This window comes from Sander vitreus, chromosome 16, assembly GCF_031162955.1.
Source record: "Sander vitreus isolate 19-12246 chromosome 16, sanVit1, whole genome shotgun sequence".
Classification (NCBI taxonomy): Eukaryota; Metazoa; Chordata; class Actinopteri; order Perciformes; family Percidae; genus Sander; species Sander vitreus.
Window position 1 is genome coordinate 8,158,768 of NC_135870.1, and position 24,725 is coordinate 8,183,492.

Below are 24,725 nucleotides of genomic sequence, written 5' to 3' on the forward strand. Positions count from 1 at the left end.
GTCCATTTACTATAGGGAGGAGGGAAGCATACTTTCCTTAGAAGGAATAAATAACAAGCACACAGTGTTCCAACAATGCTGAGCTGAGAAGTGGAAGCAAATATGAAATGTAATTGGACATTAACATATCAACTGCAATAGGTGTTAGCTGAATCGGAAAAGATCAGCAGATACTTTGGAGGGTACAGTACAATTTGTTAATCACTGAATTAGTCTACAAACAATACTTTATTACAGTACGTAACAAGTTGCCAGTGGGCTCCTAGTCTCTCTGTGGTAGGAGTCAACTTAGAAGTGGTTCAGATGCTTGCACAGACATTTTCATCCCAAAAATATTCAACAAAAAATCAGATTAACTTTTAATAAGGAGAGATGCTATTGCTATCCTAGTCTGCATGGGATACAGCTTAATAATGCACAGTGGTAGGTGAAACCTGCTCTGTACAACCCATTATTACCCTGAGAGCTGTTTAATCGAAACCAAATTATGCTGATGCATAGCAAATGAGATGGCGAGAGGGGAAGGATGCCAAAGAGAGAAGGAGAAGGAGAAAAGATGCAGTCTTCCTCTGCCTAATTCTGATGCTGCAATGAACATAATGAAAGCACTGCTGTTGTTTTTCTTCTGATTGGCAAAGAAATCTGTAACTGGGCATTTGATTGTTTGTCGCTACTAAGTGCATTACTTCTTTGGACAGCGGCCAGGCCCACATCCTTACTGTGTGTGCATACATTGTGTTAGTAATCGTCGCCGCTAAATTCTGAATCAACATTCGAAAGGATTGTGCAATGAATGATTTGTGAATGAATGAATTAAGACGGTATCGGTATTAATCAATTATACAATGGATCACTGAAATATGAAAAAAAGAGTGTGTGTCTGTGCATTTTGGTGATCAACAAGCATGTGACCTTCAGCATCAGGGGAGTGGGATTGATTGAATGACAGAGACATTTTTCCCAAAATTGAGGACAGACAACAGGGTAGAGTAAAGCAAATTATGACAAATATGAACAAGAGGAGACACGAGGAAAGGGGATTGTTGGTGCAGTGGAACGAAATGAAGAAGAGAGGGCAGAGAGAGGCGAGAAGAGGATCTAGAGACAAGTCTGTGAGCACTGGATTGGGTTTAATGTAGCAGAAATCCACCAGTGAACTGCAGCTCCAAACACACCTAGCATAGAAGGAGCAAAGTGACAAATGATAGCAAAGAAGACACATGGACCAGAAAGACAGAACCCATTAACACAAGAGCAAAGGGGGTAAGTCCAATGTGAATAGAGGCGGGGGCTTATAAAATGAAGGGTAACTAGACATTGGGATGCTGGCAGAGCAATTTTAAAGTTAATGTCAGTAAGTAAGAGAGTAAGTGAGTGAGATGCGGAGGGAGATGGGAAGGGGAAGAAGGGAGGGAGCGATAGAAAAGGTTGGATATTACAGTCAAACCACCTGGGGAGTGTTTACAGAATTTAATAACTCTAAATGGCATCACTCCCTCACTATGTTGCTATGTTTTCACATACACACCACAACAACCCAACCTGCAGCAATTACCATGGCACCCATTGGTGCAGCTTTATGAAAACTGACAGGGGGGGTTGTATGAACAGCTCTTGGATCCTGTTACAGGCGGCCATTCAGAGCTACAGGCTAAAGCTTCTGACAACACACATGCTGATGCCACCGCTTCATTTGTGTAGGGCGGCAACTCGGGATTGTTTTCAATGTCTCTTAATCTGTTGATTATTTTCTCGATGATTCGACTAGTTCTTTGATCTATAAAATGTCAGAAAATGGTGAAAAAATGTCAATCAGTGTTTTCCAAAGCCCAAGATAACGTCATCAAATGTCGTGTTTTGTCCACAGTCCTCAGTTTACTGTCATTCAGGAGTAAAAAAAAATAGAAAATATTCACATTTAAGAAGCTGGAATTTAGAGAATTTACACTTTTATACATTTAAAAATGGCTGATTAATCAATAATCAAAATAGTTGGCAACTTATTTAATAGTTGACAACTAACCAATAATCTATTAATCTTTGCAGATTTACTTATATGTCATTGGTCACTGAAATTATGCCATTATACCTGTCAAACCAAAGCAAAATAAACTGAGCAAGAACCTAACTGCAATAATGAGTTTAGGTAACAATATATTTTTCTAAACCCTTTTTCTTTTTTTTTTAGAAACACAATCCCTCAATTCAACAAAAAAACGGTTACAAGAAGTCTCCTATTATCTCAGAATGCCAGGCAAAATGTGTGTCCATCTAGCCATGTACAGTAGGTACTATTGAAGTGTCCCTTCTGTCTTCATATCTAAAAGAAGGAAATGTTAATTAAACACGTAGGTGTTTAATTGACCTGAGGAGGCTCCTGGGCCTGTAACAATTATTACATCATTTTCTAATAGCAATTTCTTTTTTTTACATAATCGCCATTTCTTTCTTGTTTAATGTCTAGTCCTAAGGGGTATAACTGTTGTTGGTAAAATAACCTTGGGTTGAACTTGTTTTGGTGGAACGTGTACGTTCAAAAGTTGTTTTAGTCGTGCGAGAGAAAACTCAGATTGGACAGATATTCTAGCTAGCTGCCTGCATTTACCCTGCAGAGATCTGAGGAGCTGTTGACCATAGTCCTCAGAAATCCACCGGAGTTTAAAATTCCAACACAAAGAAAGCGGAAGGAAACGGACATCGGCGAAAAGACATTCATCCGGCGGAATTTCCTGCGGCACCGGAGCAATCCCGGAAGTGGAACGTCGTGGCTATAGACTACATACTGTAACAGTGATGTGTCCTGGGATTCATTCAAAACTGTAATTTGTTTGAAAAAGTACTAAATAAATAAATATTTTTCAATTTGACTGAAAGAGACAATTATATTGCTAATCGCAATTATTTCTGAGACAATTAGTTGTTCAGTAAAATTTGGAATTGTTACAGCTCTAGAGGCCCCAGCTTAAAATAAAAAAAGGAAATTCAAATATAGTAAGCAAATAAGAGTTTCTCCATAGACTTATTTTCCTTGCATTGAGAAGCTGGCTTTTAAACAGCATTTAGATTATTATGTAGGGAGATACAATTTACAGTGAATAAATTAAATGTGAAAATAAGAGAGAAACATCTTTTTTGGGGGGCGGAAAGTTTAAATCCTGCATCAGGAGAATGTGAATTAAGGTAACACTGATACTATGTCATGTCCTTATAAGTCGTGTTTATTTACTTTCCATGTGCTTTATGTTGGTGTTATTATGTCTTTGAACATGTACATTTTATTGTGTCCATCCATTTTCTATACTGCATTGTTTTGTTTAGGAGCCTCTCCCAGCATGCATCTATAAGATTGCTCAGCATGCAGTATAGTATGCTACACAATGCAAACATAATTAAAGCATACGCTGAGCAGCTTGTCGGAGACAAGCGAGACAGAAACGGGAAGAGAAATACGGATGTAACAAATCGGTTCAGCCATTTTATCTGTCTGCTAATATTGAGAGTCTGAATGATGAGACTGAGAGTCATTAGTGCCCACAGTGCTGAGAACTGCAGTTGCGCGCGCGCGCACACACACACACACACACACACACACACACAATCACAATCAATCAGTCCCATCAAACCACCACTGTGGACATACAATCCACACAATCAAGTATTTCCATTACATAATAAAGGGCTGGATAGACAGGAAGACGGGGGGTGGGTCTGTCGAAAGCAATGATGTCATAAATGATTTGGGTGCACTCAAAAATGCGGGTCTGCAGCATCTATTTATATTGAGGGTGAGATTTTGTAGATATAGCAGAATGTTATGAGCCCAGTATGAGCATGGTACTGTCAGCTAAGATCCAACACACACACACACACACACACACTAACCTGCACAATTACACTAGTCTCTGTGGGCATATTCTCACACACACACACACACACACACACACACACACACACACACACACACACACACACACAAACAGAAGAACTTCTTGCTTGAGTACTTAATGAGTCAAACTATAAATGAGCCTTAATTGCTATGACCAGCTACATTTGGCATGATGCAACAGGAAGGAAAGCAGCAGCAGCGAGAGGAGAGAAAGACAGGTATATGACTAAAGGAAGCACAAACCTGGATAGTATTTATTTTTTTTTGGCATTTTGCTTTAATTACATAGGACTGGATGATAACCATAGGTGCCCTGTTGCGTTTTCTTGTATAAGTATTTCCTTTTTAAATATCTTAAATCCTGCATGTATGTTTATTAGCTGTTTCACTGCTTATATTTGCACACTGCTACGCTTCTTTGCACTTCACCACCACCAACTGTCAGTCAGTGGAATAGTGCGACACCATTAGCAGGAATGTGCATTGTGTCACCTGCATCTTCATGTACGATACAAAATAAAAATGTGGACCTACACAGAAAAACAGCTCCATAGCGCAACTAGTGGCGAAAAACTCTGCAAGTAAACCTTTAAGAACGAATTATTTCAAAAACGATCTCAACGTGTTTATATACATGCTCTAACTTATTACTACAATTATGTAGACCGGCAAAGACAAGTACTACTTGCTACACTTGTTATGGTTTTGGTGTTTTGTCTTGTCTTATTGTAGTCTGTTTTCCTGTCATTTTTGTAGCCTGGTTTTCTGTCAAGTCTTGTTTCCTTCTGTTGTGTGATTATTGGTCTTGTTTTATGTTCTGTTTCCTGTTTTATTTTGATAGTCTGTTCTCTGTCTTGTCTTGTCTAGTTTTACTCCCTGTGTTTTCCCTCTCTTGTGATTGCCTGATGTTTTCCACCTGTTTCCCAGCCCTTGTGTCACCTGCCTCTTGTTACCCTCTGTATTTAGTCTTTGTGTTCCCCTTGTCCTGTGTCAGATCATTGTGTGTGTGTGTGTGTGTGTGTGTGTGTGTGTGTGTGTGTGTGTGTGTGTGTGTGTGTGTGTGTGTGTGTGTGTGTGTGTGTTTGTTCCAGTCGTATTTCTCCGTGTCAGCTATTCTCTGGACTCCCTTGGTTATTTTTTGTGTTTTGGTTTAATAAATCCTCAACTTCAACTTTCTCCTGCCTGCTCTCTGCCTTTGGGTCCTCAACTTCCCGGAACTTAACAACACTTGATTCATTCATTTCTAAAAAAAGAAATATTCCCTGGAAAAACAATAAATGAAATGTCTGAAAAAATACGATGGAGAGCAACCCCACCTTATGCTGCACTGTCCAACAAAAGCACTTTGCTACTGCTAAAGAATCTAAAAGCTGACGCGTTGCAACCACTATGATATTCATCAGTGCGTCCACAGTGAGTCCGGAAGAGGTCGGTGTCGATCAGATGAGGACGCAGAAGCTAGTGAGGGTCGGATCAGCTCTGATACCAATAAAATATGTCGAGCAGACCGGAGCAGCGACAAGAGACATACAAGATATCATCAGGTCAGCTAACAAAACAATGACAGACCGTTGCATGGAGACTCTTGATTATGATATAAATCATAACAGTTTACAACTACAAAGCGTCAATGTAAATTGTATAGGTTAAGTTATGAGTTTGATATTTATGAGGTAGATATGTCTAAGACAACGTCCACCTCAACCATCTACAGTACAGCCATCATATTTCTCTCTGTTTCCTCTGTGAGTTCAGACTCCATTTCTTAAGAATCAGTAACAATGTAGAGTATTTGATTGTCACCAAACATCACAAATTGTCAGTTATATTACTTTTTTCTTTTGCTATAATTATACAATACATGAAGTCAATGTCATGCCAGTAGTTGCTACACAGTATATGGCAGTGCATAAACAAATTCATTCATGATTTATTGTGAATTACATCTATAAAGTTAGGGTTAGTAGTCACGCTACATACAGCACAGATAAAAATTACTAAAATACTTAATTGCTTCCCCAAAAGCTTTGGAATTGCTTCCTCGTGTCTGTAGTTCCTTCTCTACTATCTGCACAGAAACAGAGACGCCCCCATTTTATTATTTTTGAGATTCCGGATCGTGAGATTCTTTCATTGTAGTCGAGGTTTCCCATTCTGTTGCTCTGATAATTACCCCGACTGCCACAGTGAAAGTTGAAGTGGAAATCGCCACACAGTACATCTGAAGACCCTGAAAAAAACAAGCTGACTATATTCTGAAAAGTGTAAGTAAAAATAGAAGTTTTCCCTTTAGGCAAAATCATTCAGTAGTTTTGTTTGTGTGTGTGTGTGTATACAGTGTCGGTTTGCGCACCTACACATTGCTGTGTTTCTGCTTTGCAAAGACAGGAGTGTTCAGTGAGTGTCCAGCCTCTGATTAACACAAATGAATATTTCATTTTAGAAGTCCAGCTGCTCCTCATCTGCAGGTCTCTCTCCTGAGACCAACTCAGGCTGCAAGGCCTAACAATGTCATCACAGCGAACACACATATACACACACACACACACACACACACACAGTACAGATGCGTTTGTGTTTTCGTTTGATGCTGTGTGCCTGCTCTCAAAAATAATCATAATTAAAAAAATACATGCAAATACATGGCTGTGGAATGTAATAGAATATATATATATATATATATATATATATATATATATATATATATATATATATTTTATGATTACTGTAAGTTAAATGTACATAATTTTTTTTTTATTGTTTTTAACTGCTCTTTAATGTTTCATGTAAAACATGAAATGTGCTATACAAATAAAGCTGCCTTGCCTTAAATAAATCAAACTCATATAAATGACATGATACATTGTACACAGCTCTCTGGTGGTACAACGTTTGAGACGTACAGTGAATATTAAATGTTCCCCTGCATCTCTCACATTCAAAGCTGCACATCTGCACACCAGGGAGTTTTCACGGTATAGGATTCCCTCCCTCCTCCCTCCATCTCATCATCTCTCTTCCTTCTTCTGCCAGTTTCCAAGGCTGTCTTCTTCTGCAGCGTTTTCTGCCCTGTGGGGAGGCTGCTCCCGGACTGACAGGGAGTCACTGACTCCTCTCACAGCACATTACTCTCTCAATCTGCAACTTTTTCATGTTTTTTCCCTCTTTTTTCCAACACACACGCATGCGTTACTATATCCCTCCCTTGCCCATATAATGTCATAGAAGAGTAAAGCACCAGAGTGTCTCTCTTCTTCTACAGTACTAGATGTGGACATGTGTATAGAGACCTATCATTATATAGCAATGTGTACAGATGCAACATGTACAGGTGCTGGTCATATAATTAGAATATCATGAAAAAGTTGATTTATTTCAGTAATTCCATTCAAAAAGTGAAACTTGTATAATGTATACATTCATTCCACACAGACTGATATATTTCAAGTGTTTATTTCTTTTACTTTTGATGATTAGAACTGACAACTAATGAAGACCCCAAATTCAGTATCTCAGAAAATTAGAATATTGTGACAAGGTTCAATATTGAAGACACCTGGTGCCACACTCTAATCAGCTAATTAACTCAAAACACCTGCAAAGGCCTTTAAATGGTCTCTCAGTCTAGTTCTGTAGGCTACACAATCATGGGGAAGACTGCTGACTTGACAGCTGTCCAGAAGACGACCATTAACACCTTGCACAAGGAGGGCAAGACACAAAAGGTCATTGCTAAAGAGGCTGGCTGTTCAGAGCTCTGTGTCCAAGCACATGAATAGAGAGGCGAAGGGAAGGAAAAGATGTGGTAGAAAAAAAGTGTACAAGCAATAGGGATAACCGTACCCTGGAGAGGATTGTGGAACAAAACCCATTCAAAAATGTGGGGGGGATTCACAAAGAGTGGACTGCAGCTGGAGTCAGTGCTTCAAGAACCACCACGTACGAAGTATGCAAGACATGGGTTTCAGCTGTCGCATTCCTTGTGTCAAGCCACTCCTGAACAAGACACAGCATCAGAAGCGTCTCGCCTGGGCTAAAGACAAAAAGGACTGGACTGCTGCTGAGTGGTCCAAAGTTATGTTCTATGATGAAGTAAATTTAGCATTTCCTTTGGAAATTAAAGTCCCAGAATCTGGAGGAAGAGAGGAGAGGCACAGAATCCACGTTGCTTGAAGTCCAGTGTAAAGTTTCCACAGTCAGTGATGGTTTGGGGTGCCGTGTCATCTGCTGGTGTTGGTCCACTGTGTTTTCTGAGGTCCAGGGTCAACGCAGCCGTCTACCAGGAAGTTTTAGAGCACTTCATGCTTCCTGCTGCTGACCAACTTTATGGAGATGCAGATTTCATTTTCCAACAGGACTTGGCACCTGCACACAGTGCCAAAGCTACCAGTACCTGGTTTAAGGACCATGGTATCCCTGTTCTTAATTGGCCAGCAAACTCGCCTGACCTTAACCCTATAGAAAATCTATGGGGTATTGTGAAGAGGAAGATGCGATACGCCAGACCCAACAATGCAGAAGAGCTGAAGGCCACTATCAGAGCAACCTGGGCTCTCATAACACCTGAGCAGTGCCACAGACTGATCGCCTCCATGCCACGCCGCATTGCTGCAGTAATTCAGGCAAAAGGAGTCCCAACTAAGTATTGAGTGCTGTACATGCTGATACTTTTCATGTTCATACTTTTCAGTTGGCTAACATTTCTAAAAATCCTTTTTTTGTATTGGTCTTAAGTAATATTCTAATTTTCTGAGATACTGAATTTGGGGTCTTCATTAGTTGTCAGTTCTAATCATCAAAAGTAAAAGAAATAAACACTTGAAATATATCAGTCTGTGTAGAATGAATGTATACATTATACACGTTTCACTCTTTGAATGGAATTACTGAATAAATCAACTTTTTCATGATATTCTAATTGTATGACCAGCACCTGTAGCTGTGTGTGTGTGTGTGTTTCAGTGTTAAACCGGGTGAGATAAGACACCTCCTGAACATTCCATTCCAATCCTGTCCGATTATGCGCTTTCTTCACCAGGTGTTTTATCAGAGGAAAACAAATAAATGCTGGTTAGAAAACCTCACTACTGCTGAAAAACAGAGGAAAGGAGGAAGGAGGGGTGAGGATGATGATGATGAATTTGGAGAGTGATGAGTTTGAAATGGATAGAAGGGAGCGAGGTTTGAAAAAATAGACGCTATAAAAAGTATGGGTAGAGTAAAGTGGGAAAGAGAATGAGAAAAGACAGTGACGTATGAGCTCATTTTGTCCGACTGCACCAGGGGAACAGTTCACTATGTTCCACACAGAACAATTGCTAGTGTTCCCCTGTGATGGTTTGACAGTGATGTTAATGCCTCATTAAAAGTATGAAAAGAGGCAGCGACTCGGCTCGGAGTTTTGAAACCAAAAGCCGTAGAACATCTCTTCAAAAGCAGCACCTACGTTAATTAATCTCCACAGATGGACACCTTGGCCTCTTTCCAGACGCAGCAAAGATAGGTGCTGGGAATTATAGCTGCTACTTTTGCATGCATGGGAAGAGCATCAAAGATTCCAGAGTGCGATTGCAGCCCGGTTTTGGAATCATAATTGACGTCGTTAGGCGACGGCAAATGTTTGCCAAGCGGTTGAACTCCTGAGGAAATCAGGAGAAGGTATGAGAAACTGGCAATAATTACAGTCTGAAACGAAATGCCATCACATGGGGTAGCACTGTGGACTCGTGGAGTCATTTTTAGACATTTGAATGCAGAAATATTACATATTGTACCTTAAAGTTGCCTTGCTATTATTTATTGCGGCTCAGTATTCATTTGGTTTCTATTGTCCAGCCTTAATGGCGAAGGAAAGCAAAATAAAATAGCATACATGCAACCTGTTTTGCAAAGACATGAGTTGAATGCCACAACTATACTAAACGTGCTATACACATTGGCATGACACAACAGAGGACAGGAGATGTATCATGTATTCCAGTGAGAAAGAGAGAAAGAGCGAGACATATTAAAAGTGACAGATTGGAGAGTCAGGATTCACTTCCCTTTTCACTATACACTGACAACACAACACGCAGATGTCAACAGTGACCTGAATAACCAGCCATCAGGCAGAGAGAGAGAGAGAGAGGCACCAGAATAGAACAGACATACTGTATGAACGAGTCCAGCATGAACAAACACACACCAGCATCACCACAACGGAAAAACACATACCTGTCATTGTCAACGCTCCTGAAGCCAGGAAGGATGTGTCTGAAGCTGGAGTTGCGGTCAAGTTTGGGTTGACTCTTGGTGCGCTTTATCGAGCCCTTCAGACGCCGACTTAGAAAGCCCTGACGGAGAGAGAGACAGTCAATAAAACGGTGTCGCTGCTACTTTGTGAGGAAGGTCTCATAGATGTCAATCATCAAGCTCAACTTGGCAGCGGGACAGAACATAATAATACCACCATTTGCGCTCCTCGTTCTAGATTTGGTGAGGAAGAGCGTCATGAATAGTTAATGGCTAATAAATGAGGATAGATTTTCATATCAGAGTGAGAGCGATGTTCACAGTGTGAAAAGTGAGGACAAGGTCAAATGCGACATATTCCCTGAATACAAAGAGACAGAAAAACCACCACACGTTCACAGACAGGTCCTTGATAAAAGACATTATTTAAAGAGCAAAGACATAATAAGCTGGTAGGTGACGCAAACAATTGTTGACACGGTTTCCAACAGCATTAATTATGTCAGTTAGGCGACAAACTGCAACGCACAAACTTGTTTTATAATCAGACATCAATTCAATGGATACACCCCTTTATTAGTTTTCTTATTCTCCTCTTTGTCTGAGTCTGTGTGTTTACTCCTTCTAACATCTGCAATCACACTCCCCCAAGCACCTCGCCGTCTCCATGGCAACTGTTGGCTGGCATTACGAGCGAGAGAATATAAAAAAAAGGAGATGTGGTGCAGAAATGGCAGGCTGTTGCAAGTTTTGAGAGAAGAAAACAAATGTTTTTTTTTCTGCTTTTTTCACTGCTGGGAGGAAGATCAGGGAGGAGGGAGAGAAATGAAAGAAGAGGATGACAAAGAAGGACTTTGAAACAAAGAGGGCGTGTAGGAGAGTTGATAGAGCAACTTAAGAGGGCAGCACGAAGAAGACGGAACTTAACAGATAAGCCAGCATGGTGGAGAGAAAGTACTAAACCAGGTTGTGTTCAGGCTCAGGTGTAGCTTTTTATCCCAATCAATCAGCAGCTGATTTATAGGCCGAAATGTAGACTGAACGCCTTCAGGAGCCACAATGTGGTGAAGAAACTCATAACCTTAGAGACATACCGACAGCGCCGCGCCCTCAGACTGTACATGCACACATTTCACAAGACAGAGACAGGAGACACACTGCGAAAAAGACCACCCTCAGTCCCAGTCAGGCCATTAACACACCTGTATAATTACCACCTACAGTGTGAATAGGTCGCCCCGGGCAACAATATAATAGGGATAATTAGAGAGTGACTTCCAGACAGCCTGCCAGCTGAACACAGAGGAGTCACAGCACCCTGATGCACAGCACCTGTCATCAGGAAAACACTCTGCACTAGGAACAAAGACTTGCTACTGTCAGTATATTAAAGCTCACACTTATCACGGGAGTGTCTCAGTTACATAAGTGTGCGGCCAAAAACGACAGCTCTGTCCAAGTTCCATGCTACGTACTTATTTTAGGAGTTTTTAGTGTGTACGCACTGCAACAGTGACAAAATTGAGTACACACAAAAAAAACAAGTCAGTATTCACAGTAAAAAGCGCTTTGAATGTGCTGTTGATGTACAGTGCTGTCTCACAATGCAATGCTCTGTGCATGCAATGAAGGAAATGGAGGAGCTACTCACAGCTGCTAAACATTCAAACAAATTGTGGATGGTGGTGAGAAAGCTTGAGGAAAATCTTTGGATTACAAGTAGTATTGAAGGGGCACTACAGGGGGTTGAGATCTCCGCTTTTGAGCAAAACTATGAAATTCTGAACACTTCATTTCCTGCATTCTGGTGAATTTGCAACAATGTGTGCCTTTTCTGCATCAATTTATAGTGCAAATGTCTTTATTCATGGAAAATAAATTATTATTAGATATTTGGGGGGGGGGGGGTTGCACTGCCCCCCCCTCCCCCCTGTAAATTACACCTATGACTGAGGGTAAAGGGTAGCTGGAGAAGGTCTGTGGAGGAAGAACTCAAGGAAACAACACCATCCTGGAAGGAAGCTGACAAGACCGCCCCACACCAAACTAGCTCCATAAAGAGCAAAATGGGTTAAATGGGTAAAGTACACTGGTTTATTGTACTGCAAAAGCCGTATACTATGAAAATATGCATGCAAATGGGACAAAGCTAGATGGATTTGCTGCTACTAAAGTTTATTTAGGTTGTGGGAGGATCTTAAGCATTCTAATTCCTATTGTCACTTGAATCATAACAAACAAATCAACTGTCATTTATCATCATCAGCAATGATGTGTGCATACTCAATAATGATCGGACTTTGTGGCTACTCTAAACTGACATGGTATATGTAAGCCTACAGAAAGTGGGCGGCAAATGGCTAACTATTGATACCTGCCACCAGTGAACTCTGTTTAGGGGCTTTTAGCTAAATGAAGAGGGTCTGAGTCACTGCTGTTAGTATGAGACCCGCACCTAAAGCTCTTGACAGGGTTGCTTTCTGAATCAAACTCTCACTTTTTCTCTCTCCCTTAGCCATCATTCACTCCATGTGTCTCTGTGAATGTGTGGGCATGTGGTTAGATTAGCAAAGGCACCATTCTAAACAATGACAAATATGAGTCAGACTCTGTGAAGCTGATCATGACTGTTTACTTTGACTGTCTTCAGCATTGCCCTCAGATCGGCTCCTTCAAAAAACATGACAAGAGGACGTCAGGAGAGGCCCAGGATTATGACTTTTTGATGGCAAAGATGGCACTGCTGTAGAAAATCGACACCCACTCGTATGCACTAAGTGACACGTTTCCTGATTCCTGGATATCATTCACCATCACCACCACATTTATAGTAATTCCACGCCCCCTCCCTGTAGTCCCTGGAGAGTGTGTGTGCCTGCTGCTGTTGGCATATTCACAGCTAACAAATTAAAAAGCTTCTCTTTTTTCTCCCTCCGCAGAAATAAGTCAGTGAATAGAAACCTGTCCCTGTAGGCGAGGTGGATTGATTAGTGGCTGCTTGTTCTGTTTTTACTTCTCTGCTTCCCCTGATGGATGGATAGACTCTGAAGAACGGAGGGAGAAATCGAAACAGAACCGAGGGGAAAAAGGAATGAAGATACACCACCCTATCATTTTTCTTGATTACTTTGTATTCCTCGTTCTCCTTCAATCATCTCTCCAGCGCATGTGGACAGCGATGCAACATTTTATGACACTGCTCTCCAATTCAGTCGGCCTGTCAAACCACTTGCAGAGCTACGGGTTAAAGGTCAGCAGATATGAACAGCCTATTTCCCCACTTACAATCAGTCAGTGAGGATGACTGATGCCTATATTAACACCAGATTAAACCCCGTGGGAGGCAAGCCACACTGGAAGCACTGCAAAAACTTTAGCATTTAATTCGCCTTCAGCGCCTGCTCGTCCGAGATGATTGAGAAGGGGAAAAAAATGCAGGAATTAAAATAACGATAGAGACATATGGTGAAAAAGAGAGAGTACAGAAATAGAGTGAGAGTAGTCAAAAACTGAGAAAATGACATTAAGTGCCTGCCAGAGAGGGATCGGCTCTAAGAGCAGGATAAATGGAAAAAGTGGAGCACAATGTGGGGGTGGCAGAGCATGAGTTGATAGAAATAGCAATAGAATGAAACTAAATGAGGGGGAAAGTGAGGAGAAAAGTGCAGCAAATGAGTGACAAGGTCGCCGGTGGATCAGGGCCTAGCAAAGCAATGGCTGCAGAGAGAACGCAGCTACAGCTGAAACAAAAGATGGTCAAATACAGTAGAATTAAGGTTGTTCCTCCCTGTGGTTTATAGTCCGATCAGTTCTCACCTCAGCTTATGTTTCCATATGACACCAGTTATTACATATTAAGAAAATCGGGGCTTAGATTTTCCTGACATCTGAAAAACACATTTTAAAAAGCTCAACCTCTCCCCATTGTGTCTTGCTATATGTGATCGGTTCTTAAAGGGCAACTATTATATAGCATTTTAAGGATTATACTGGCATTTTGTGTTTGTACTAGAACATGTTTACATGCTTTAATGTTAAAAAAAACACTTTATTTTTCTCATACTGCCCATGGCTAATGCACCTGTATTCGCCCTCTGTATGAGACGCTCTGTATGAGATGCTCTGCAGGAGCGCCTTTCTCTTTAATCCCCTCTCCCGAAAAAGCCCAGTTTTTTTATCTAATGCTGTATGGAAAACATTAAAGAATGTAGCTAATTAATAGTTTAGGCATTTGGCATATGAACTATAAAAAAAAGGATACAATGTAAAATGTAAATCCTAAATGGGCAATGTATCTCAGGAGACACAGAGTGTAAGTTAGAATCTATATAATTTGACCCTTTAAGGGTTAAAGCTGACGTGGCCAGTGACTCCAAACATACACAATGAAGACTAACACTTGATGTGATGTCATACATCATGTCATTGTTCTATTGTGTGGTAAAGAAAATGCCTACATTGACTCATGGGAATACAATTCCCCTGTGAACATGGTTGAATAATACCTATACATATCAAAGATTGAATACAGGACATGAATACAAATCCCTCCATTATTTAATTTCCCTTTTGGTCTTTCATGATTATCATTGGTTTTGCTGTAATGTCTGACCTTTTATGTTTTGCAAACACATACTAACACACAGAAACATGATACAGCCATTACAGCCAGTGCAACCTGACAGGAGGCAGTGTCACGTGTTAGCGCTCCTTAATTATTCCACATTTCTACTGTTGACAGTTAATTAGCGCAAGGAGGGGATGGATTAATCTGATTCAACATGCATCCTCGAAGGGGAGGAGAGGCTGGTTTTCAACAACCCTGCAGCCCGGGCTTATTGTACTAGCTGCAAAGGGAATTTGATGTTTGCGGAAGGAATGTGGTGTCCATATTTACTATGTTACATTGTTTACAGTGCAAATATGTGTTAGCTTACCTCCGGCATGCACGTGTGTGTGTGTGTGTGTGTGTGTGTGTGTGTGTGTGTGTGTGTGTGTGTGTGTGAGTGCATAACAGGCTTGCGCACTTGATCGTAATCTCAGCCTGTCCAAGCCCATTAAATCAGCACTAAGAGGACAGCTCAATTTTATCGCGGTGCCTTTTTTAGTTTTCTTTTTTTTAAAGCAAATGCAAGTTAAATCTATTCCCTTAGCTTGGCAATTCCCGGCAACCCTAATGTGGGCTGATAGAATCAGTGCCTGGACAATCAGCAGGGTGTTCCCTGCTTCCACATCAACCTCTCTTGTCCTCCTCTAGCATAACCTGATATAAACAAGAGACATACCTGTCCAATTCGACCTCCTGCTATTATCTGAGAGGAGAGAGGAGGTAAGGGGGAATGGAGTCAGGGAGAGATTGGATAAGGAGCTAAGTCCCAATTGAGAATCAATCCAGCCAGCTAGTGCAATCAGCGGGACATGGACGTGACAGACTTAGATAAGGTGTGTTTGTCCGCTCTTTAAACAAGCACTGAATAAGAGAAACTACCAAGTTGTAACTTTTAGATTGAATGTATGCAATCTTCTAATATTTCTGAATTGGCTGTGGAAGATTAGGCTTTGGAGAGTTTTTAGTTTTCTTCCATGACTGCTGGGGAGAAATAGGTTTTGAGAAGCGAAGGAGGATGGGCTTATAACTGTGTGTGTGTGTGTGTGTGTGTGTGTGTGTGTGTGTGTGTGTGTGTGTGCGCTCACGTGTGCATGTGCGTCATGCATTTGTGTGTTCAGAAGACATTGAATCAAGTCTCTGCAAAGAACATGAGAGAAACATTTTGACAGATTTAGCTCAAGGCCTAGGAGGGGTATTTTAGATGTCACCACAACTCCTTTCACTGGAGAGAGATAAGTGAGGGGTGGTTTGTCATTGCTAAGAGTGGAAGATGCAGCAGAGAAGGAGGAGAATACGACTGTCTGCCTGCATGTCTCCATGTTGACATTCCTACATTTGTGTACGCCACCATGCCTGTATCCAATCCACCTAACCATCCATCTACATGTATCCATTTTCTCTTTCTCTCCTGGACGTGTATCAATTTGATCTATCAGTATTTGATCTACCGACAAATATAACATGATGATGATCAACACAATTTTAGTTGAATCTCATTTGTTTAGCAGTGTGCATCCAAGTGATGTGATGCAAAAGTTGCTATAGGGAATTCAGTTGACTGTGCTATCATCAGAGACCAGTAGGGGTCAGTATGAGGAGAAAGTGCAAGAAAGACACAAACATTGTCTGGGGAGGCTTTCTTTATGCAGGAAGTCACTGCCTGCTTAGCAATAAGCCCACAGAAGTAAGTAAAGTGCTCATGTGATTGAGACAGGATGACTTTGCTGCGGTGCTCTCTCTTCCCTGGAGACTACAAGGATTGTTGAAGAGACACTTAATCAATATGTAGCCCTTCCATCTGACCCTTTCTGTCTCCTACAAGCGTTCTATTCGGTTTTTTTGTTGATAGCTCTCTATATCCACTCATTGATTCCTGGTCATATCAAAATAAAACGGTTCAAAGACTCAATTCACATTCACAAGACAGAAAAGAGCAAACGCGTACATGCACACACTCTCACACACACACACACACACACACACACACACACACACACACACACACACACAATGAACAGATGTGAGTTCGGCAATGCCCTGCTCACCAAGCTGTGGTGATTTTATATTTGCAACTCCTAAAATAAAGTTAAAACTGTTTCATGAGACATTTTATTCTCACACTGCAGGTGGTCCAACACCAGTGTGGGTCTAGCCTATTTGTTTTTTTTATTATTTACTGCAGACTTTTACTGAGCCTTAGAGGCATCCCAGTATGTTTTATGTAGAGAGTGAACACTACCTTTTGGTTCAGACTTTGAGTGCTAAAGATGGCTGATAGAGACAAATGAAAGAAATGACTTTATCTTGTCTATTTTCAGAAAGAATATAATGTCCTGCAGCCCTTAATATGGGCACATTATTTTACCTGCAACGCCTTTTACAAAGGCTGAAAGTTAACATGAAGTTGGAGGATTGTTTATGAGAGACTGGCTGCTGAGTGCTCTTGGCCCTGCTGGCCTAACATTTACTGTTTACAGTTCACCTCCAGGTCGTCATGTCCCCACTCATCATTTATTAATGTAAATATGCGCTGCTAATTGCTAATTAGCTCAAAATTGATGACTCATAGCGGAATTTTTTCGCTTCATTAACTGGCTGTTTATCTATTGAATTAAACATGGCAGAAAGCATACAGGATGTGTATTAGGAGCAAGATGACAGACAAAGGACTGCTCTGTGCGTGTGTGTGTTTACCAGAGAGGAAGAAAGACAGTTTGAATATAAGTGAGTAAGTGAGTGAGTGACTGTGTTGTGTGTGCACAGGTGTGTGTGTGTGTGTGTGTGTGCGTGCGTGCGTGTGTGGGCTCACATGAAGCATGTTAAAATGACTCAGTGTGAAATGCCATGAAAAATCACAAAAAAAAGGCAGCAGAGGATGGTGTGCTGAACATAAACCCAAGATGCGTAGATGTGTGATGTGTAGACGCCAAACATCAAAGGCCCCATTCCAACATTTGAAGTAAATGAGTTTCAGATTGGCATGGCGCCATCTGGACACCAGACCAGCCTTCTGAAGGCTCCTTAAGGCAAACTAAGGTGGACAAGCGGAGACAAAGAGAGTGAAGCGAATTTAGAAGATAAGGGACGATGCATAAAAACTAAACTCACAGTACTCACGGTGACTCTGAAAGGTGTAGCCGCAGTGGACGTGGCCTCCATTGTGGGAGTGTTCTTGTCTGAGGAGCTGCCTGGCATGCTGCGTCGCCGACCGGTCCTCTCAGGAGGAGACTCTGTAAACAAAGAGAGATCTTTAAATATATATTTTTCACAATTTAAAGACCAATTTCACATTTTAAAGAGGTAGCTTGACATTTTGGGAAACGCATTTATTTGCTGTCTTGCAGAGAGTTACATGAGAAGATCGACGCCACTCCTAGTGATTGGGGTAAGGGTGTGAAGTTTGGGTTGCCCAATGGACTTGGACTGCTGCAAGGGAAACACATGATATGTGTGATCTAACATATTTAACCATGACAAACCTTAGCCCAGGAGCATTCAACACGTGCTTGTAGCCACACTACAAGATCAAAGGGAAATCTATGAGAACACGCAAAAACAAGTGTTTGTGGGTACATCATGTTAACACTGGACTGCATTACCCATTCCTTCATGAATGCATCAATGAGTCCATTCAGGGACTAAAAGGCTGTTGCTTTCCATTTCCTGATTTTCCCACCCTTTACTAAACTTATCAGATAGATTTTTATCTTGTGTGTGTTTAATTCTGTCTTAACTTGTACACACAGTACAACATAGTATCAGATCAGTATAAAGTTATAGATCCAAAGACTGTGCGTGTGTGTGAAGAAGCAGCAAATCTGGACACGTCCATGAGGAATGCGAGTGATGCTGAGCACACGTCTCTGCAGACTTCAGACAGCCATCACTGCTACCTACTTGCTCATACTAGGTACAGAGCAAACTATCATCAGGTTAGTCATGTGATGAACTAATATAACCCCAAATGATGAATGGAAAGTTTCCACTATGTTCTGTACATAAGCTGCAACTTTAAGTACAAGACATCCTAACATGTCACAGTTTCCCACAATGAGGGTCCCGACACAACAGATTTGATTAGGGATATTAACTCTGAAAAGTACATTAAAAAAATAATACAGAAAATGTAGAAACATTGAAAACTAGGGTCAGATATAATCTTTTGAAATACACTGGGTCTTTGTGTCAGTATGTCCGTGTTAGATTATTTAAATGAGATCTTTGACTGTCTGCAACACTGGAAACTAATTAAATTAGTGTTCTGTGTGTGGCAGTGTGACTGTAATAAGATGAAACTATGAAGCAAATCCCCCCCCCCCCCCCCTCTCTATCTCTCTCTCTCTCACTACGCTATAGTATATAATATGCAAATGAGTGTTCACCATTTTTATTGGGAACTCCACACTGACTGCTGATTCCATCATCTCCAGATTTAGTATGCATCATCGCTGGACTCTTAACACTCTCAACACTTAATGTTCTCAAACCTTGTGCTAACATGGTGCCTTGAGGACAAAATATAGGGATTTGTAACAAGTGAACACTTGGTATCTTCACAAAGCGTGGTCATAATTCTTTATCAGACCTTTAAAACTAATCTGTAAAATGTGATACGTTTTGGCCACTACGTGACTACAGTACTGAACTTGACAGTGCTTAGAGACCACAAACTGCACATTTTTGTATCAATTTTTTAACTAAACAAAGAGGCAAACAATGGATTTACCAAATGTTGTGTCAAAAGTAACATGACATTTGCATTTCTAATAAGCCACACACATAAGGACACACAGACTTGGGAGTGCGGCGTGTCAGCGCTGTCCTTTCTCATAGCTTTTCAAGCTGAGCTGTGCTAAATTAGCTGTCTGCCTATTTAACAGGCTGGTTGACTGAATTAGCACACACTGTAATTGAAAAACGAATGGCGGAATAGCACTTCCTGCTGTGCAGAGCACTGGCTGGCACCCAGCCCCCATAATTCTCAGCTCAACATAAACATAAACACAGTTTGCGACAACAAACAGCAGCCACACACAACATGCTGTGACGCAGAGCAGACGTCCTCAGATGTCTTCAACTCTCTATAATTAAAACAAAACCCGGAACCATCTGGATCCTCTGAGCAGTGATCCACTGCTCTGTGCAGGTTAGGAAGATCTGAACTAGCTAGCATGTTAAGGCTATCTTGCTTGTTGTATTCCAGAGGTGAGAAATGTGCAGTTAAGAGTGTAGACATCTGCATTAGCCTCATTTAACATCACTATATCAGTGCACAAAAGGACACAAGACTCAGGACATGACTGATGAGAGGGACTCCAAGTCAAATCTCTCAGAGCTAGTCTCGAGTCTTTGAAGGAGAGTCAAGTTGGTCTTCATAAGCGTATTACAAGGCAAGTCTAAATGCCAGACTTTCACATCTCTGAATTGAAAAAAGACACAACATTTTAACATTTTCTTTTCAAAGCTGTTAAAGGTCCAGTGTGTAACGTGTTTAGTTGTTCATTATCAAAATCTGTGTTGCCGGTTCACAAACCTTTTTCATGAACATTTACCTCCACCATCAATTCCAAGTATTCCTTTTGGCTTGAAATTTTACATTTACATCCGCATGAACTGGGGTAGACGCTCCATATTCATGCGCCATCTTGAAATACGTTAGCCGGTAAGGGACATACAGGACACAGTGCTCCGCCTTTCGCGTTTTCGCTGTCACATGATAAACTCACAGGTGCTGCTAATGCTGCTAATGGGTGTCGTAGCTTCCCGGCCCCGGCAAGTTTGAAGAAGGAAACATGGAGGACCACACGCATTCAAAATCCAAATTTCAGGAACAGGAGTCTTCTTCTTCGCCCAGAAAAAGAAAAAGGAGATTGAAAAGAGCAAGAGACCGGCTTTTTGAAGCGTGAAGGCTACCGTAGCTGTAATACGTACTTTGAACTGCATGGTGCGAGAGAGTTGATTGCGATATATGATCTCAACGCTAGATGGGAGAAATTCCTACACATTGGACCTTTAAGTCATTCCAACGCAAATGTCTAACAATCAAATATGTAAGGTGTATGGCCATGCAGGTATCCATTTTTTTTTCTAGAAGTTTACCAGTCCAAAACAAAAGGCTTAAATTATGTTATTTTCAAGTGTCAAATCAAGGATTCAGGGTGTCAAGTCTTAGATTGTTTAAATCTCACATCAGTAAAAAGTTAAGTTAAGTTGGGCTGTACAATATGAGGAAAATAAAACAAATGAAAGGAAATCATTTCCAACATTCTGTTATTTAATAAATTAAACATTACATTGAATATAAAAGGCACGATTGATAAAAGAATGACAGTTACATTTTAAAGTGAAGTTTTCTACTGATAAAAAATATCTTTTGTGGATCTTTTGTGATATGTCGCAGCCTTTTGCGATATGTGTATTGCACCAGTTAATATTGCGATGACGATAAAAAAAACGATATACTGTGCTGCCCTAGTGTTAAGTCATCATTTTTGAGTCTTAAGTCCAACTTAAGTCTAAATCTCAAGCCGAAAGTCCCAATGGCCACACAATGTATTAAAATAAACAGTTTCTGCATTTGTAGCAGGGTGACAGAGCTGGTCCCATTCATTAAAACAAATGGGGATCATCAGTCTCTAGCAATATATTAATTATGTTTGTTTGGACTTGGCAACGCTCTAAGACAAATGGAGTTTTTCAAACATCTGACTCTTCATTTGTGCAACTTTAGTTGTCTCACTGAGTGGCAGCTCTAGATACAATACTACAAGGGCTGTGTAGAAACACTAAAAATGACTCTAAATGATGTCAGGTAATGAATGCGTGTGGAAGTGGGCACATGAAAACCCGCTCAATCCATTTTCATGGTGCAACATTTAATAAAAACTGGAATACTAACAGAACATTTAAAAAGTCTGTCTCACTTCCTCGTTACAATAATTATGGTGGTATTGAAATGTCTGCTGCCATGAAAACAAGTGTATTTAATGCTTTTAAATTTGAAAATCAATCATGAGTAAATAGGGCTGATGAGGTAAACATGAACAATGACTGAATTAAGTCAGCGCTGTGAATTTCCGTCACAACTTATTTCTGCGCTTAACTTCACTGGATTTACCCCTCAAGTCTTCTTAATTCCTTAACGGAAATCTCCCCATTTGTTCACAGCTGGCTGCGCTCAGAGGAGAGCTCTCACACACAAACATACATCAATTAGTTGTGCGCTAATTGCTGTGTGAAATTGCAGTGCGTGCTTCCACATGTTGTCACCATCTGCGTGTAATGCATCTCTACAAATGCATGGAAAATTCCCCTTGCCATAACGCGCTCCTGTGTCTCTCGACTCTAAAAACTCTCACCAAAAGCCAACAGTAAACAGACACTCGCGCTCAATAAAACCTAAAGTAAAACACAAATTCCAAACTGAAGTAAAATCATCAAAGAGTTGCACCGCGTGTGGTTGCTGGTTTCAGAATGGGAACACTTCCCGTTTTGAAGGCTCTGTCTAACGGCTGTGGAATAAAATATTTTGGTATCTAAAGGTTTATGATGAGTGTTTGTGAGTATTTAGCATGCACATAGGCGTAATTTACGGGGGGGATGGGGATGGGTGGGGGGACACAACCCCCCCAATAATCAAAACAGGCCGAGGTAATGAAGTCAAAGAGTTTAAATGCTGTGGCAAGCAAGATGTGCAAAATTCCTCAAAAAAAACCATCCCGAAACACGTGTAATGTTCAGCAGTGAACAATACAGCCGATTACTTAATTAATTAATTAATATAAATATTATTTACATAAATAAAGACATTTGCATGCAGAAAAGGTAGAAATTGTTGCAGAGACATTCACCAGAATGCAGGAAATGAAGCGTTTGATGCTCAAAATTTCCTAGGGGGTGACCCAGACACCCCGGTTATAATTTGTCCCCCCCTAATGTTGAAAGAGAGATCTCAACCCCCCCCCAATGTTGAACCCAAAATTAAGCCTTGAGCATGCAAGACTTGTTTTGTTAGGTCAATCAAAGGGTCAGAGAGGGCCCACAGACAACAGCTGCTGTATCAAAATGTGAGGTATCTTTGAACTACCAATGCCATCTCATGCGTTATATTTTACTTCCTTCCCATCCATTGCCTGTATATCATTTCCTTATCTTCCACCTTATATAATCATGTAATGTCCGTTCTGCTTCACCAATCCACTTTCTTCCCTTACTGTATCTTCACAATATCATCTCGTATAAATCAAATCAAATTCTCATCTGTCGTTTCCTTCTAATTGCAACTCTCCCGCTGTTATGCTCTATCCTTTCACATTCCCCCAAAAGTCACACCACCACCTCTCCATTCTCCCATCACCATCTGCCCACAAATAGAGCCATTTCTCTGTCTTGATTCCACCCACCTCCAGGCTTCCTCACAGTTGTTTAATGGGACCCTGAAAATGCCAGTGAGAGCCCCGTGGGGCCTAAAAGCTGCACAGAGCAGATGATAGTCACCTGCATTTCGTGTGTGCACAAGAGTGCATGTGTGTCCCAGTCTGGCAAACAGAAAAAGGTGCAGTGCAGCCTGGGAGTGAATGTATCTCTTTGTGAACATCAAACAAAACATTCAAGAAAACAAACGACAAATGACTCTTAAAGGAATAGTTCCGACTTTTGGGGGAAAATATTCACTTTCTTGCCGAGAGTTATATGAGTAGACTGATACCAGTCTCATGTCTGTGAGTGTGAAGCTAGTGACAGCAGGTGGTTGGCGTAGCTTAACATGAAGACTGGAAGCAGTCTGCAAAAGTAAAAAAGGACAAAGAAAAAAAGATATACACCGATAAGCACCTTGTAAATTCACAAATTAGCATGCTGAATGTTGTTAGTTTAATCCATCCATACAAGTGTAAAAGTGAAGGAAAAAGTTTTACGGTGGTCTTTTCAGCACTTTGAGGTTGCCAGGCAACTACAGGAATGAATATTTCAAGCTTGTAACTTTTCCCTGCACATTTTGTTTTTTGTACAGAATCAACAAACAAGATACAATACGTTAATTATTTTAATAATCTTGACCTCATCCATCCATCATATCTAAAGCTTTCTTCCTTCCTTCCACATTCAGTTATATAGGTCAGACTACATATTTCCAGTGGTGGAAAAGTAAAAATACTAATACCACACTGTAAAAATACTCTGTTACAAGTAAAAGTGCTGCATTGAAAATGTTACTTAAGTAAAAGTATGTAAGTATCATCAGGAAAATGTACTTAAAGTATTAAAAGTAAACAATTGTATTTTATAAACTACATGTGTTTTGTGTGCAAATATCTTAATTTGTAAAGAAACTAGTAACTTAAGATGTCAGATTAATGTAGTGGAGTAAAAAGTACAATATTTCTCTCTGAAATGTAGTGAAGTAGAAAGTGGCATGTAAAAAAGTACTTAAAATGTGTACTTAAGTACAGTACTTAATTAAATGTACTTAGTTTCATTCCACCACTGCATATTTTCCTTGTCCAGTCCAGTGTTTCCCGACCAGGCGTGCTCCATCCAGTGACCACTGCCAGCTAACCTTTCCTTCCTCCCAGACCTCACCAGCACAGGACATTCCAGCTTTCAAAATGGCTGTAGACGAAAGGTGGGGGAGGAAAGGTTCAAAGCCTCTCCTACTTCTGAAAAATAACTGTGATGTATAATATTCTCAAACGTTTTGTGCGTTGCTTTCAAGGCGACAGAAACAGGATGAACATGGTATGACTGATTCATGTGTGAGGTGTGCAGAGAAACCGCACTCTGGGCACGCAGGTGGTAATGTGTCACAAAGACTGTAAAGCGCGATTTATTCTTCTGCGGCGGCTCCATGTAGAGCTTTTCGCCGTAGTGGCGTGTGTGTGTGTGTGTGTGTGTGTGTGTGTGGGGAGTGTGTGGTAGAGCGAGGGTGAAGTGAGAGAGCGACGGCGATTAGCTTCGGAGCGAGTAGTGACTCTAGAGTCATAGTGAGAGAAACAAAGT

General features: G+C 40.8%; 1 protein-coding gene across 5 annotated transcripts in view; it reads right to left on the reverse strand.

Annotated features, from left to right (window-relative positions):
- Window positions 1-24,725, reverse strand: part of dab2ipb (DAB2 interacting protein b) — a 133,544-nt gene that overhangs the window by 61,282 nt on the left and 47,537 nt on the right. For 4 of the 5 annotated variants that reach the window (XM_078272187.1, XM_078272189.1, XM_078272184.1 and 1 more), the window contains 2 exons: window positions 17,838-17,959; window positions 10,103-10,221 (listed from right to left, as the gene is read on the reverse strand). In XM_078272187.1, coding sequence (XP_078128313.1) covers window positions 10,103-10,221; window positions 17,838-17,959 — 241 coding nt within the window. Of the gene's footprint in view, window positions 1-10,102; window positions 10,222-17,837; window positions 17,960-24,725 lie in introns of those variants that run through there. The other variant, XM_078272186.1, reaches the window with a different exon arrangement.